Consider the following 17,798-nt stretch of genomic DNA (forward strand, 5'->3'; position numbering starts at 1 on the left):
GATGGGGATATTCTTATATATGCATCTTGTTAATGTCGGTTACCAGGTGTTCACCATATGAATAATTTTTTATCTCTATGTATGGGATGTGTATTGAAATATGAAATCTTGTGGTCTATTATTATGATTTGATATATATAGGTTAAACCTATAACTCACCAACATTTTTGTTGACGTTTTAAGCATGTTTAATCTCAGGTGATTATTAAGAGCTTCCGCTGTCGCATACTTAAATAAGGACGAGATTTGGAGTCCATGCTTGTATGATATTGTGTAAAAACTGCATTCAAGAAACTTATTTTGTTGTAACATATTTGTATTGTAAACCATTAGGTAATGGTCGTGTGTAAACAGGATATTTTAGATTATCATTATTTGATAATCTACGTAAAGCTTTTTAAACCTTTATTGATGAAATAAAGGTTATGGTTTGTTTTAAAATGAATGCAGTCTTTGAAAAACGTCTCATATAGAGGTCAAAACCTCGCAACGAAATCAATTAATATGGAACGTTTTTAATCAATAAGAACGGGACATTTCAGTTGGTATCCGAGCGTTGGTCTTAGAGAACCAGAATTTTGCATTAGTGTGTCTTATCTAGTTTGTTAGGATGCATTAGTGAGTCTGGACTTCGACCGTGTTTATTTGAAAAATGATTGCTTAACAAATTTTGTTGGAAACTATATATTTTTTAACATGTGAATATTATGTGATATATTAATCTCTTAACGCGTTTGATATTATGTGATAGATGTCTACCTCTAGAACAAGTCCCATTGACTCACCTAATAATAATGAAGAGTCAAATGTAAATTGGAATGATTCGTGGACTGATTCACAAGTTCCCGAAGAGGAACCGGAAGAAGAGTCGGAAGCGGAAGAAGAATCGGAACCGGATGAAGAAATAGAACCGGTGGGGGAAATAATAAAACGGTTAAGTAAAAGAAAATCCTCAACCAACCGACCAAGGTTAATTATGGTCAATGGTGTTTCCTCCAAGGAAGCAAAATATTGGGAGGATTACCAATTCTCCGATGAATCGGATTCCGACGAGAATTCCGATGATGTTATAGAAATTACCCCAACTGAATTTAAAAAGGCAAAAGAAAATAATAAGGGAAAGGGCATAAAAATATAGAGATATCTAATTCCAACCCCGATGAACTTTATATGTATCGTCAACCCCCGAAGTCCTTAAGTTGTAACAATGACCCGGGAACCTCTAAACCACCAGGTTTTTCTAAACCAATGTGGATAACGACGGCTCGTATTAGGGGAACATCATATATCCCTAGAAACTTGGCAAAATGAACCAAAACCGAAGAAGAAGAAATAAGCGAGTCGGAATAAGATAGTTGTATTCGTGTGGTGTAATATAAGTAATATAGTGTGCTTATGCTTTATTATATATGTAAAAATTGCTTGTATTAATAAGTATTTTTTTATGAATCTAACTCTTGTCTATTTTACAGTATAAAAACACAAAATGGATAGACAACCCAATATTTGAAGAGACCTATCCGGAGACATGATTGATGAAATCTTGTCTAGAGTCGGTCAGAATTCTTCGGCACAACTATTTAAGGCGAGATCAGTTTGTAAGACATTCGAAGAACGTTCCAAGAATGCCTTGGTTTATAAAAGGCTTTCGTTCGAAAGATGGGGGATATCACATTGGGAAATCCATAAGTTACGATGTGTTTACTTTGACGCATATATTGCGGGGAACCCAAATGCTATTTTACGCAATGGGTTAAGAAATTATTTTGACTCAATATATCCGAATATTGGACTTCGTGATTTAGAAAAAGCGACTAACATGCAACATAAAGAAGCATGTTATGCTTACGGATTAGTAATGTTCGCTTCTCACCAAAGTGAGAACAAGAACATCGGCCTACAACTATTAAACAAAACGTTCCCACAAGTGACTGAGTCGGTAATTGGGGTAAGAAATGAGGTTTTTAGATTGTTACGGGACTGTTGGACATTACGTAACCCTCGTCCCTTTGACGACGTTACAACACGCTGTCTTATCAACGGCCATAAAGGTTATGTTCCACAAGACCAAGGATGGGAAGTAATCCTAGTAAAACCAGAATGCATGACTTGTTTCTGGACGTATGAATTACGTGTCTTTATTGCCTTTGCTGAACGACTTGTGTACTAGCTAGAATTATCTTCACAACCATCTTGTATCAAATTTATTGTGTGCTATATTTCATGCTATATGTAAAATAAGCGGCATTGTAAGTTTGTAAAATATTGTGTAAAAGTTTGAACGCGAAATATTATTATAATCAGTTTTTCATATAGAATTGTAGTAGTTGAATTGTATATTAGCTACTAAGTATGAAGTTAACGGGTAGGTACTACCCGAATTTAAACTTATAAAACGCTAATATGAAGAAAAAGCTTTTATAAATGAGTTCATATTATACTACGAAATACTATTAACTACTCTTAATATTCTGTATGATTAACTTGTTCCATTTGACTATTTGAAGGAAATGGCACCGACTACTCGACACACCGTGAATATGAATGAAGAGGAATTCCGTACTTTTCTAGCTTCAAACATAGCCGCAGTACAGGCTGCGCTACATACCAACAATAACCTTGGATCTAGCAGTACAGGAAATCGTGTAGGATGCACCTACAAAGAATTCACTGCCTGCAAACCTTTGGAATTTGATGGAACCGAAGGACCGATCGGATTGAAACGGTGGACCGAAAAGGTCGAATCGGTGTTTGCCATAAGTAAGTGTACTGAAGAGGACAAAGTGAAGTACGCTACGCATACCTTTACAGGTTCTGCGTTAACATGGTGGAATACCTATCTAGAGTAAGTGGGACAAGACGATGCGTACGCACTACCGTGGTCAGCATTCAAGCACTTGATGAACGAGAAGTACCGTCCCAGAACCGAGGTCAATAAGCTCAAGACAGAACTTAGAGGGTTACGAACCCAAGGATTTGATATTACCACGTACGAAAGACGATTCACAGAATTGTGCCTATTGTGTCCGGGAGCATTCGAAGATGAGGAAGAGAAGATCGACGCGTTTGTGAAAGGATTACCGAAAAGAATCCAAGAAGATATAAGTTCACACGAGCCCGCCTCCATACAACAGGCATGTAGAATGGCTCACAAACTAGTGAACAAGATTGAAGAAAGAATTAAAGAACAGACTGCTGAAGAGGCCAATGTGAAGCAAGTCAAAAGAAAGTGGGAGGAAAACGGTGATAAGAATCACCAATAAAACAACAACAGCAATTACAACAATAATCGCAACAATTATCCCAACAATCACAACATCAATCGCAACTACAACAAACGGCCCAACAACAACAACAACAACAACAACAACAACAACAGCTACAACAATCATCCCAACAACAATAATAACCGCAACAACAACAACAACAACAATCAGAAGCAGCTATGCCAAAGGTGTGAAAAGTATCACTCAGGGTTCTGCACCAAATTTTGTAACAAGTGTAAAAGAAATGGTCATAGCGCGGCGAAGTGTGAGGTCTACGGACCAGGGGTTAACAGAACGAAAGGAACAAATGATGTCGGAACGAGTAATGGCGGAGCAAGTAGTGTCGGAGCAAGTTATGCCAATGTAGTTTGTTATAAATGTGGAAAACCAGGCCACATTATTAGAAATTGCCCGAACCAGGAGAACACGAATGGACAAGGCCGCGGAAGAGTTTTCAATATTAATGCGGCAAAGGCACAGGAAGACCCGGAGCTTGTTACGGGTACGTTTCTTATTGACAATAAATCTGCTTACGTTTTATTTGATTCGGGTGCGGATAGAAGCTATATGAGTAGAGATTTTTGTGCTAAATTAAGTTGTCCATTGACGCCTTTGGATAGTAAATTTTTACTCGAATTAGCAAATGGTAAATTAATTTCAGCAGATAATGTATGTCGGAATCGAGAAATTAAACTGGTTAGCGAAACATTTAAGATTGATTTGATACCAGTAGAGTTAGGGAGTTTTGATGTGATAATCGGTATGGACTGGTTGAAAGAAGTGAAAGCAGAGATCGTTTGTTACAAAAATGCAATTCGCATTATACGAGAAAAAGGAAAACCCTTAATGGTGTACGGAGAAAAGGGCAACACGAAGCTACATCTTATTAGTAATTTGAAGGCACAAAAACTAATAAGAAAAGGTTGCTATGCTGTTCTAGCACACGTCGAGAAAGTACAAACTGAATAAAAGAGCATCAATGATGTTCCCATTGCAAAAGAATTTCCCGATGTATTTCCGAAAGAATTACCGGGATTACCCCCACATCGATCCGTTGAATTTCAAATAGATCTTGTACCAGGAGCTGCACCAATAGCTCGTGCTCCTTACAGACTCGCACCCAGCGAGATGAAAGAACTGCAAAGCCAATTACAAGAACTTTTAGAGCGTGGTTTCATTCGACCAAGCACATCACCGTGGGGAGCTCCTGTTTTGTTTGTCAAGAAGAAAGATGGTACATTCAGGTTGTGTATCGACTACCGAGAGTTGAACAAACTTACCATCAAGAACCGCTACCCACTACCGAGAATCGACGACTTATTTGATCAACTACAAGGCTCGTCTGTTTATTCAAAGATTGACTTACGTTCCGGGTATCATCAAATGCGGGTGAAAGAAGATGATATTCCAAAGACTGCTTTTAGAACACGTTACGGTCATTACGAGTTTATGGTCATGCCATTTGGTTTAACTAATGCACCAGCTATGTTCATGGACCTTATGAACCGAGTGTGTGGACCATACCTTGACAAGTTTGTCATTGTTTTCATTGATGACATACTTATTTACTCAAAGAATGACCAAGAACACGGTGAATATTTGAGAAAGGTGTTAGAAGTATTGAGGAAGGAAGAATTGTACGCTAAGTTTTCAAAGTGTGCATTTTGGTTGGAAGAAGTTCAATTCCTCGGTCACATAGTGAACAAAGAAGGTATTAAGGTGGATCCAGCAAAGATAGAAACTGTTGAAAAGTGGGAAACCCCGAAAACTCCAAAACACATACGCCAGTTTTTAGGACTAGCTGGTTACTACAGAAGGTTCATCCAAGACTTTTCCAGAATAGCAAAACCCTTGACTGCATTAACGCATAAAGGGAAGAAATTTGAATGGAATGATGAACAAGAGAAAGCGTTTCAGTTATTGAAGAAAAAGCTAACAACGGCACCTATATTGTCATTGCCTGAAGGGAATGATGATTTTGTGATTTATTGTGACGCATCAAAGCAAGGTCTCGGTTGTGTATTAATGCAACGAACGAAGGTGATTGCTTATGCGTCTAGACAATTGAAGATTCACGAAAACAAAATTATACGACGCATGATTTGGAATTAGGCGCAGTTGTTTTTGTATTAAAGACTTGGAGGCACTACTTATATGGGGTTAAAAGTATTATATATACCGACCACAAAAGTCTTCAACACATATTTAATCAGAAACAACTGAATATGAGGTAGCGTAGGTGGATTGAATTATTGAATGATTACGACTTTGAGATTCGTTACCACCCGGGGAAGGCAAATGTGGTAGCCGATGCCTTGAGCAGGAAGGACAGAGAACCCATTCGAGTAAAATCTATGAATATAATGATTCATAATAACCTTACTACTCAAATAAAGGAGGCGCAACAAGGAGTTTTAAAAATGGGAAATTTAAAGGATGAAATACCCAAAGGATCGGAGAAGCATGTTAATATTCGGGAAGACGGAACCCGGTATAGGGCTGAAAGGATTTGGGTACCAAAATTTGGAGATATGAGAGAAATGGTACTTAGAGAAGCTCATAAAACCAGATACTCAATACATCCTGGAACGGGGAAGATGTACAAGGATCTCAAGAAACATTTTTGGTGGCCGGGTATGAAAGCCGATGTTGCTAAATACGTAGGAGAATGTTTGACGTGTTCTAAGGTCAAAGCTGAGCATCAGAAACCATCAGGTCTACTTCAACAACCCAAAATCCCAGAATGGAAATGGGAAAACATTACCATGGATTTCATCACTAAATTGCCAAGGACTGCAAGTGGTTTTGATACTATTTGGGTAATAGTTGATCGTCTCACCAAATCAGCACACTTCCTGCCAATAAGAGAAGATGACAAGATGGAGAAGTTAGCACGACTGTATTTGAAGGAAGTCGTCTCCAGACATGGAATACCAATCTCTATTATCTCTGATATGGATGGCAGATTTATTTCAAGATTCTGGCAGACATTACAGCAAGCATTAGGAACTCGTCTAGACATGAGTACTGCCTATCATCCACAAACTGATGGGCAGAGCGAAAGGACGATACAAACGCTTGAAGACATGCTACGAGCATGTGTTATTGATTTCGAAAACAGTTGGGATCGACATCTACCGTTAGCAGAATTTTCCTACAACAACAGCTACCATTCAAGCATTGAGATGGCGCCGTTTGAAGCACTTTATGGTAGAAAGTGCAGGTCTCCGATTTGTTGGAGTGAAGTAGGGGATAGACAGATTACGGGTCCGGAGATTATACAAGAAACTACCGAGAAGATCATCCAAATTCAATAACGGTTGAAAACCGCCCAAAGTCGACAAAAGAGCTACGCTGACATTAAAAGAAAAGATATAGAATTTGAAATTGGAGAGATGGTCATGCTTAAAGTTGCACCTTGGAAAGGCGTTGTTCGATTTGGTAAACGAAGGAAATTAAATCCAAGGTTTATTGGACCATTCAAGATTATTGATCGTGTCGGACCAGTAGCTTACCGACTTGAGTTACCTCAACAACTCGCGGCTGTACATAACACTTTCCACGTCTCGAATTTGAAGAAATGTTTTGCTAAAGAAGATCTCACTATTCCGTTAGATGAAATCCAAATCAACGAAAAACTTCAATTCATCGAAGAACCCGTCGAAATTATGGATCGTGAGGTTAAAAGACTTAAGCAAAACAAGATACCAATTGTTAAGGTTCGATGGAATGCTCGTAGAGGACCCGATTTCACCTGGGAGCGTGAAGATCAGATGAAGAAGAAATACCCGCATCTATTTCCAGAAGATTCGTCAACACCTTCAACAGCTTAAAATTTCGGGACGAAATTTATTTAACGGGTAGGTACTGTAGTGACCCGAACTTTTCCATGTTTATATATATTAATTGAGATTGATATTTACATGATTAAATGTTTCCAACATGTTAAGCAATCAAACTTGTTAATACTTGATTAATTGAAATATGTTTCATATAGACAATTGACCACCCAAGTTGACAGGTGATTCACGAACGTTAAAACTTGTAAAAATTATATGATGACATATATATGGATATATACATAGTTAACATGATACTATGATAAATAAACATATCATTAAGTATATTAACAATGAACTACATATGTAAAAACAAGACTACTAACTTAATGATTTTTAAACGAGACATATATGTAACGATTATCGTTGTACAGACATTTAATGTATATATATCATATTAAGAGATATTCATACATGATAATATCATGATAATATAATAATTTAAAATCTCATTTGATATTATAAACATTGGGTTAACAACAATTAACAAGATCGTTAACCTAAAGGTTTCAAAACAACACTTACATGTAACGACTAACGATGACTTAACGACTCAGTTAAAATGTATATACATGTAGTGTTTTAATATGTATTTATACACTTTTGAAAGACTTCAATACACTTATCAAAATACTTCTACTTAACAAAAATGCTTACAATTACATCCTCGTTCAGTTTCATCAACAATTCTACTCGTATGCACCCGTATTCGTACTCGTACAATACACAGCTTTTAGATGTATGTACTATTGGTATATACACTCCAATGATCAGCTCTTAGCAGCCCATGTGAGTCACCTAACACATGTGGGAACCATCATTTGGCAACTAGCATGAAATATCTCATAAAATTACAAAAATATGAGTAATCATTCATGACTTATTTACATGAAAACAAAATTACATATCCTTTATATCTAATCCATACACCAACGACCAAAAACACCTACAAACACTTTCATTCTTCAATTTTCTTCATCTAATTGATCTCTCTCAAGTTCTATCTTCAAGTTCTAAGTGTTCTTCATATATTCTACAAGTTCTAGTTACATAAAATCAAGAATACTTTCAAGTTTGCTAGCTCACTCCAATCTTGTAAGGTGATCATCCAACCTCAAGAAATCTTTGTTTCTTACAGTAGGTTATCATTCTAATACAAGGTAATAATCATATTCAAACTTTGGTTCAATTTCTATAACTATAACAATCTTATTTCAAGTGATGATCTTACTTGAACTTGTTTTCGTGTCATGATTCTGCTTCAAGAACTTCGAGCCATCCAAGGATCCGTTGAAGCTAGATCCATTTTTCTCTTTTCCAGTAGGTTTATCCAAGGAACTTAAGGTAGTAATGATGTTCATAACATCATTCGATTCATACATATAAAGCTATCTTATTCGAAGGTTTACACTTGTAATCACTAGAACATAGTTTAGTTAATTCTAAACTTGTTCGCAAACAAAAGTTAATCCTTCTAAATTGACTTTTAAAATCAACTAAACACATGTTCTATATCTATATGATATGCTAACTTAATGATTTAAAACCTGGAAACATGAAAAACACCGTAAAACCGGATTTACGCCGTCGTAGTAACACCGCGGGCTGTTTTGGGTTAGTTAATTAAAAACTATGATAAACTTTGATTTAAAAGTTGTTATTCTGGGAAAATGATTTTTATTATGAACATGAAACTATATCCAAAAATTATGGTTAAACTCAAAGTGGAAGTATGTTTTCTAAAATGGTCATCTAGACGTCGTTCTTTCTACTGAAATGACTACCTTTACAAAAACGACTTGTAACTTATTTTTCCGACTATAAACCTATACTTTTTCAGTTTAGATTCATAAAATATAGTTCAATATGAAACCATAGCAATTTGATTCACTCAAAACGGATTTAAAATGAAGAAGTTATGGGTAAAACAAGATTGGATAATTTTTCTCATTTTAGCTACGTGAAAATTGGTAACAAATCTATTCCAACCATAACTTAATCAACTTGTATTGTATATTATGTAATCTTGAGATACCATAGACACGTATACAATGTTTCGACCTATCATGTCGACACATCTATATATATTTCGGAACAACCATAGACACTCTATATGTGAATGTTGGAGTTAGCTATACAGGGTTGAGGTTGATTCCAAAATATATATAGTTTGAGTTGTGATCAATACGGAGATACGTATACACTGGGTCGTGGATTGATTCAAGATAATATTTATCGATTTATTTCTGTACATCTAACTGTGGATAACTAGTTGTAGGTTACTAACGAGGACAGCTGACTTAATAAACTTAAAACATCAAAATATATTAAAAGTGTTGTAAATATATTTTGAACATACTTTGATATATATGTATATATTGTTATAGGTTCGTGAATCAACCAGTGGCCAAGTCTTACTTCCCGACGAAGTAAAAATCTGTGAAAGTGAGTTATAGTCTCACTTTTAAAATCTAATATTTTTGGGATGAGAATACATGCAGGTTTTATAAATGATTTACAAAATAGACACAAGTACGTGAAACTACATTCTATGGTTGAATTATCGAAATCGAATATGCCCCTTTTTATTAAGTCTGGTAATCTAAGAATTAGGGAACAGACACCCTAATTGACGCGAATTCTAAAGATAGATCTATTGGGCCTAACAAACCCCATCCAAAGTACCGGATGCTTTAGTACTTCGAAATTTATATCATATCCGAAGGGTGTCCCGGAATGATGGGGATATTCTTATATATGCATCTTGTTAATGTCGGTTACCAGGTGTTCACCATATGAATGATTTTTTATCTCTATGTATGGGATGTGTATTGAAATATGAAATCTTGTGGTCTATTATTATGATTTGATATATATAGGTTAAACCTATAACTCACCAACATTTTTGTTGACGTTTTAAGCATGTTTATTCTCAGGTGATTATTAAGAGCTTCCGCTGTCGCATACTTAAATAAGGACGAGATTTGGAGTCCATGCTTGTATGATATTGTGTAAAAACTGCATTCAAGAAACTTATTTTGTTGTAACATATTTGTATTGTAAACCATTAGGTAATGGTCGTGTGTAAACAGGATATTTTAGATTATCATTATTTGATAATATACGTAAAGCTTTTTAAACCTTTATTGATGAAATAAAGGTTATGGTTTGTTTTAAAATGAATGCAGTCTTTGAAAAACGTCTCATATAGAGGTCAAAACCTCGCAACGAAATCAATTAATATGGAACGTTTTTAATCAATAAGAACGGGACATTTCAATTAGGAGAAGTGTTGGTGGGACTGGGTAGTGTAATATAGGTGGAATTGACGAATTTGTAGACTCAACATCAGCAGGGCTGGAGATAAGTGTAGGTAGAGCAACGGATACGAGACCAAGAAATCTACTATAGTCAACACCAAGTTATTTTAGAGGAAAATATGTTTCACAGAAACGAACATGGCGAGATATATATAATTTATTTGAGACATGGTCAAAATATTTATACGCAGATTGTGAGATAGAGTATCCGAGAAAGACACAAGGAGTGGAACGAGCCTCAAATTTTGAGTTGGTATAGGGTGTTAGCCATGGATAACATAAACAACCAAAAACTTTTAGTCTCGTGTAGTTTGGTTTTCGCTTAAAAAGAACTTCGAGTGGAGTTTTATTTTTAAGATTAGGCGTTGGGAGTCGATTTATCAGATAAGCTGCAGTGGAGATGGCATATGACCAGAAATTCATTGGCAACCCGGCATGCTGAAGTAAAGCAAGTGTCGTGGTGACTAAGTGACGATGCCTAAGCTCCGCTAGACCATTATGTCCGGGTGTGTCCGGGAGCGTAGTATAGTACGATATGTCATGAGTATTTAGATAGGAGGTGAGACCCACGAATTCACCACCGTTGTCAGAATAGAGGGCAGGGAAGGTTTGTTGACATGATTTTTCTACAAGCTGTTTGAATTGAGGAAATATGAGAGAGACATCAGACTTCTTTTGTAAAGGGTATAGCCATATGTATTTGGAAAATTGATCAATAAAGACAACGTAGTAACGATAATGATCAATGGAAATTTCTTCAGGACCTCATACATCTGTAAAAACATATTGTAAAGGTCGAGTACTAACTAAAGATGTTTCACCAAAAGGCAACTTGTGCGTTTTATTACATAAGAAAGCATTACACGTTGAATTAAAAGAAGATAAAGAACCGGATGCTAAATGGGCAGTCCGTAAAACAATACATAAAACACGAAATGATGGATGACCCAAACTGTGGTGCCATGTATTATTGAGTTGCACAGCGTTGAGTTCTGGTGGATTGGATTGGCGCATGTAGTAAAGATCATTATGGCTTTGCCCCCGTATAAGTGTTGTCCCCGTGCTCAGATCCTTCACAAGAAAATGGAAAGGAAAGAATTCACAAGAATCATTGTTAGTACGACAGAAACGACCAACAGAAATAAGATTTTTGTGTGATGTTGGAACACACGGAATATCACGTAGTGAGAAAGAATGATTTTTTATATTAAGATTAGTATGACCAAGATGGGAGATGGGTAAACCTGAAACGTCACCTAAAATAATCTCCTCGGGTCCACCGTATTCGGAGAATGACTGAAGGTGAGTCGTATCTAAAGCAACATGATGCGAAGCCCCGGTGTCCATTATCCATGATGGTGAGGGGGTTGCTTGAGTGGTAGTGGACTTAGCTACTGGTTGCAGCTCATTTTCTTTCAAGAACTTGGCAAAGCTGCGACACTCCTTTATAAAATGCCCACTTCGGTTACAAAAGTTGCAGTAGGCGTCCTTATTGTAGGATGAATATGTTCCAGGACCCCTTTGTTGTGGTGATGACGAGGTAGATTGACCTCTGCCAGATTTGTTGTAGCTTGATGAATGACCAGAACGTTGAGAACGATTGTTAGTGTTGCGGTTTCCCTGTTGAGTGTAATTTGCTGTTGGAATAACAGGAACAACTGGAATTGGAGTAGTTCATTTCTGCTGCATCTCGTAATCAACGAGTTTGTCATGTAGTTCATCGAACGATATGGGAGTGTCCCGAGCACGTACAGCCGCACATATTTTTTTAAAGTTGCTGCCGAGTTTGTGAAGGATATGGAGAACAAGATCGTCATCATTAATTGGACTATCAGCAAGAGCCAAATCATCAGCAATGCTTCTCATTTCTTGAAGGTATGTAGATATATTTTTATCATCGGCAGAATTTTCGATGAGTCTTTGCTTCAAAGAGATGATCCTAGTACGTGATTTATTAGCATATAGGGTGTTTAATCTTTCCCATGCCGCCTTGGATGTAGTAGCAGATGAGATGTGGGTTTGGATGTTAGCCGAGCAGCTACCCAAGATTGCATTGAGAATTATTTAATCTTGGCGATACCATAGTTGGTAAGCAGGGTTCGATTTGTTGTCAAGGGGGTTTGGTGGTGACTTAGTTGTGCCATCGATGAACCCTAAAACATCATAGCCGATTAGGGTGGAGTGTAGCTGTCGACGCCAGACAGCAAAATTAAACTGGGTCAGTTTGGGTGGCAAGTGAGTAGGAGCATTTAGTTGAACAATTTCAGTGGTGGCCATGAAGCGGAAAATTGAGATTGAAGATGAGTTGATTTGATTGTTGCGATTTAAGCCGATAGAGGCTCTGATACCATATAAAGGATAGAAGGAATATAAATTCGTATATTAATTGAGGAAGATTATAGAGATATATATATATATAGAGTTTACAAAGGATAGGTGTACAACAAACTATACTATAAAGTAGGATCTTGACCCATTAGCAATTGACCAAAAGTATAGATGATTTGTTACAGCATGTGACCCATCATGTGCCAGTTGTATGTGATCTAATATCCTTAACCGTAAGTGTTTAGTTACGTGTTTAAGCATAAGAAGATAACTTAATCAACTTAATCGTTGATGTTTTGATATTTCGCCAAAAAATTTCTAAGTTCAAACTTCACTTGCAATGTATATTAAACTATTAAAGTGACTTATAAAAGTGTTTAACTAGGTGATGAGATAACTCGTTTATTCTGCATACATTTTAGTAAAAAAAAAAATATGTATCTACCCTTTCTGAATAACCACCAATGAAACACTTTATATGTTTATCCATTTTGTTTTGTTGCGTGTTTCAAGTTCTTGATTTATAGACAGTTATATATGTTGTATAATAAATCCCATTTGGCCGTAAGTTAACTCAGGACGACTCTAAATTATCTGTAAAGCAAGTGGTCGTCGTTAGATTTGTTGGCTCACAAAAAGAGTTACATATTTGGGTTAGTCAAAAAAATAAATATATAAATAAAATAAATACATGTTGTATAATGTATAACGATGACTCCCTCTTCATTCTAAAGTGTGGATTTGGGAAATTGGAAAGTGATTGAAATTGTTTGTTCTTTCAACGGATGGTTTCTTTTTTATTTTTTTATTTATTTATTAAAATCGTTGGGTTTAGACTTGGGACTGTTTGTACTGAGAAGGATTTTTAAGATCACTTTCTATCATGACTAAACTATTCATCCTCTTAACATGTCACATCAGCACTACATTAACGTCAAAATTATATAACATCTTCCCGCGCATGCAAGGTATTGTGATCAAAATTCTACAACTAGCTCGTAACTAAACATTGCATATGATGATTAAAACCATACTCCTCCTAATATACAATGTACAACCAATAAAATATAAAGTCTAAACAATTTAAAACAAGTGAACCCCACTAATCTAAGAGTATTCGCCAAATCCATGGTGAATGCGGGTAACGATTGTGGGTAATTAGCTCGCGCCTACGACCATTATGCTGGTAACTATGAGGGGCGAGCCTATAACGACGGTAATGCTTCCATAGGGAGTGGTCCAATGTGAGTTTTTAATAGGGATGGCAATGGGCGAGAAAAAACCCGTGACCCGCGGGTATTCGATCCGCGATGGGCGGGTAAAATCATTAAATCTTACCCGCAGACACGGGTACAGGTAAAAAATTATACCCGCCAAGGGGTTGCGGGCGGGTTGCGGATATATACTACCCGTCACGGGTAAAACCCGATCTGCTACTCCATGAGACTTTTTTTTATTTACCAGTGAGTTTACATATACAATTATCGAATTTAAAGTGATTTTATGGAATAACTTTTATTATATATATAATATTATCATCTTCGCTGCTACTTTCATACAAATAAATATTGGCTCACAATAGTTCTCCTATTTTCTCCAGCTGGGAGTTTTGTCATTTTTTAGACTTAGTTTGTTTGTTATATAATTGTATTCTCACGATAGCATGTACTCCGTATATAAGCTATAGTATTCGTGTATGTTTGGCTGGAGTTAAGATATTAGCAACTTTTGTAGTTGTTCTTTGTTATAATATCCTTTGAGACAACTTAATTTTCACACATATGATTTATAATAATAAAATTATATGACTTTTCTTAATTTTTTGTATGACTAAGTTGTACATTTTTATGACCCGTGGGTTTACCCGCGGGTCACGGGCATGGGCGAGATTTTCTTACCCGCGGGCGGGTAACGGGTCCTAATGAGCAAAAAAATAATCCGATGGGCGGGTCGCGGGTATATAGGATCCGTGTCCGTCGACCGCGAACGCCATCCCTAGTTTTTAATGGATGCACTATGGATGACCCGGTAAGGTAACTAGAAAATTATAAATGCATTATGGTGGTGAAAATTATAAATGCATATTCGTTCACCCGTCGTTAGTTGAAGATTGAGTTTCGTACAAAAATAAAGTCATCGGATAAGATATCGGGGAAAACGAAAAAAGAAAACGACACAAGGAGGAAACGACAACTTACCAAACAACTATCATTAAACCCAGAGTTTCAATGGCAACCACGGAAACTCGCTACCTGGGAGCATCATTGATGGCCGAACAGAGGATGAAATCTCAAAAAAGCGGCGTAGAAAGGAAAAAAAAAAAAAAGAGAGGGGACCACGAGATTTCCCGACCACCGACGAGGTCGAGAGTGGTGGAATCAAGCGGGAAACAGAAGTTTCTGAATGCTAGGGTTTCTATGAGAGGTACAAATATAACCTACATGCCGAATTGAACTATGAGCTAGAAGTTTTTTTGACTTTCGTTTGGGCCATGGCGGCTAGTGCTCCTATGATCATATAAGCAATGTTGCAGAAAATGGAAGGTTTTTGTCGTTCATTGAGGTTGGATAAATATTTATACTCGGATATACACAATCTAACCTGATCGACGTAGGTAAGTATATTAGCTATCAAAAGGGCCTATAAACTGTAACTATCTAGCGACTAGATTACATGTTTCTGAAAGAGAAACTCCTTATACATCTATCCAAAATATACAAAAGTAGTAATCTTAGGATGCCAATTTAGTTATCATAACGCGATTTAAAGTTAAGAAGATAATACTAAAGCTAATGACGTTGGATTATGAAACCATGTAACAACACAATAAAATACCGAGGTTGCCTTTACAAGCTATCAAATTACACTATGGCGAAGTTCCGCCTCCCCGGTGAAACTATCACTGATTTATTGAACCCTTCGGTCAAAAATCTGAACTCATCATCTAGTTCCATATCTGGGGAGCCATGTTCGTCATCAATAACATCTATAGTCATTTTACTTTTCTCCGGAGATGAACTTGCAAGAAGCTGACCTAACATATCATCTTCATCAGGAAGATTAAACACAAGTGGAAAACCGTTCTCTGACGAATCTAAACTCTCATCAAATGTTGACCCAGACGTGAAACCCATAAAATGGTCATTGACTTCCTCAGAAGTAGGACATGGGTCAAACGGGTCATCAGAAATAAAGGCTGATGATTCAACCGGTGGCTGATACTTAACAATTGCACCTTCCACTGTTGGGGTGTCTTCTGTAACGGGTTTCAATATGGTTTTGCTTGGTACAGGCGTAGAAAGTTGAGAAAAAAAACCTGGGCTCTGCATGGCCATGACTATAAATGAAAGCATTTGGTGTTGGTTTTTTTCCATACCTTTAAGCTGCTCCCGTAGGACCAACATCTTAGTTTGCGAAGAGTTTTGATGTTGTCTCTGTTTCACAAGCTCTTGCATTAACATGTTCTTATCAGTTTTAAGACTCTCGACCTCCTTACGTAGATTTGCATATCGATTCTCTTCTTGTCTGTTAACATGGATGATTTCAGGCTCAGGGGATTTTGACTGTTCAACTTTTTGTTTAGCTGTGACCGGTGTCACCTTCTTTCGGGATATAGACTTCAATAAATGCTTTTGGCCTTTGATAAATCCTTCATTTGCAAACTCCCATCTATCCGTATCAGTTTTCCTGAATCCCTGAAACAGTTTCAATTTAGATATTATCACTAAACAGCACTTACAATCAAGGTTGTAAATATCGCTAGTCGTAGACTAGTCAATCGGGACCTTGTAGGGACTAATCGACCAAGTCGGATGTTGACCAAACAAATCTCGACTTGAACTAATAAATCTGAATTGACTAACTAAATTAGACTCTTGACAACTTTGTATAAATCGGGGAGACTAATCGGGGGACTAGTCCGACTACTTCAAAATCCCGACTAGTCAGGGACTCGGCCTGATTGGCGGAGTTTTACTAGCATGCTTACATTATCAATTTTGTAAAATTGTTAACACTTGCCTAAGAATTAACAAAAGAGTTAATAGCCCCATCAGCATACAATTCAAATCATTATCAGATGTTTCGAGGACTCTAATAACAAACGATTCAAGGCATCAGCATACAATTCAAGGCTTACATCATAAAACAGACACGATATTACTTACAACACAATATAACAAAATTATGCACATAAACAGAAACAATAAAACTAATTATCCAATACATACAAAAAACTAAACAGATAAAATTAAAAATCGGAAACATTGAGAAAATAAAAAACAAATAATATAAAAAAATTGGCATTGAGAAATCAATAAAAAATAGAAATCTCACATAGATATTGAGTTGACGTTGAAAACTGGAATAATTACTATGCTTGAAGTATTTGGGAAGCAATTCAGAAGTAAATTCAGCTTCATTCCACACTATAAAACTGTCATTAGACGGACTCCATGAAATTAAAGCGTCAGTTGAAGGATCATCAACCATCTCATAACATTTTGATAGAAACGGTGCGATCGATGATGATTCACCGTTTTCCGTCGATTTTTTCACCATAATTGATCGATTCTAGGTTTTGATTTACAGTATCGAGTAACGAATTTAAGTATAGAGATTGTTATAGCGTGATTTTATGTATCTGTAGATAATGTTAATTTGAAATTTGAAACCCTAGGGGAGATGACTTTGACTGAAACAATTCTCTCTTGCTCCACAAGTTGGGTGGGACTCACGAGTATCTAAACGAAAGTACGAGACTCCTACGAGTAGAGATTATAAAGTGAATATACTATTTGGGCCTGTGTCCAAGCCCATTCCATCAAGTTTGGACTATTAGCCCATATTATTTTTTAAGTTTGGACAACTAGCCCATATCAATTTTTTTTTGTCATTTCTTCTAACTTTTTGTTATTTAATTATATATGTATTTTGCAAATTAGGTTAATGGTGATGGATAGTGATAGAAATGCATTTTTTTTTAGGAAAAAACGGAAAAACTTTATTAACTACTAGAAAGTTCATTAGAAAATGAGACCTCTTAG

At 36.5% G+C, this 17,798-nt stretch overlaps 1 protein-coding gene across 1 annotated transcript; it reads right to left on the reverse strand.

Moving 5' to 3' along the window:
* Window positions 1-15,534: 15,534 nt before the first annotated feature.
* On the reverse strand, window positions 15,535-17,475 carry LOC139873103 (heat stress transcription factor A-1-like). Its single transcript, XM_071861039.1, has 2 exons — window positions 17,089-17,475; window positions 15,535-16,448 (listed from the first exon to the last, which is right to left on the reverse strand). The coding sequence occupies exons 1-2, from the start codon at window positions 17,311-17,313 to the stop codon at window positions 15,615-15,617; spliced, it is 1,059 nt and encodes a 352-aa protein (XP_071717140.1). The 5' UTR covers window positions 17,314-17,475; the 3' UTR covers window positions 15,535-15,614.
* Window positions 17,476-17,798: the final 323 nt, after the last annotated feature.

This window comes from Rutidosis leptorrhynchoides, chromosome 10, assembly GCF_046630445.1.
Source record: "Rutidosis leptorrhynchoides isolate AG116_Rl617_1_P2 chromosome 10, CSIRO_AGI_Rlap_v1, whole genome shotgun sequence".
Lineage (NCBI taxonomy): Eukaryota > Viridiplantae > Streptophyta > Magnoliopsida > Asterales > Asteraceae > Rutidosis > Rutidosis leptorrhynchoides.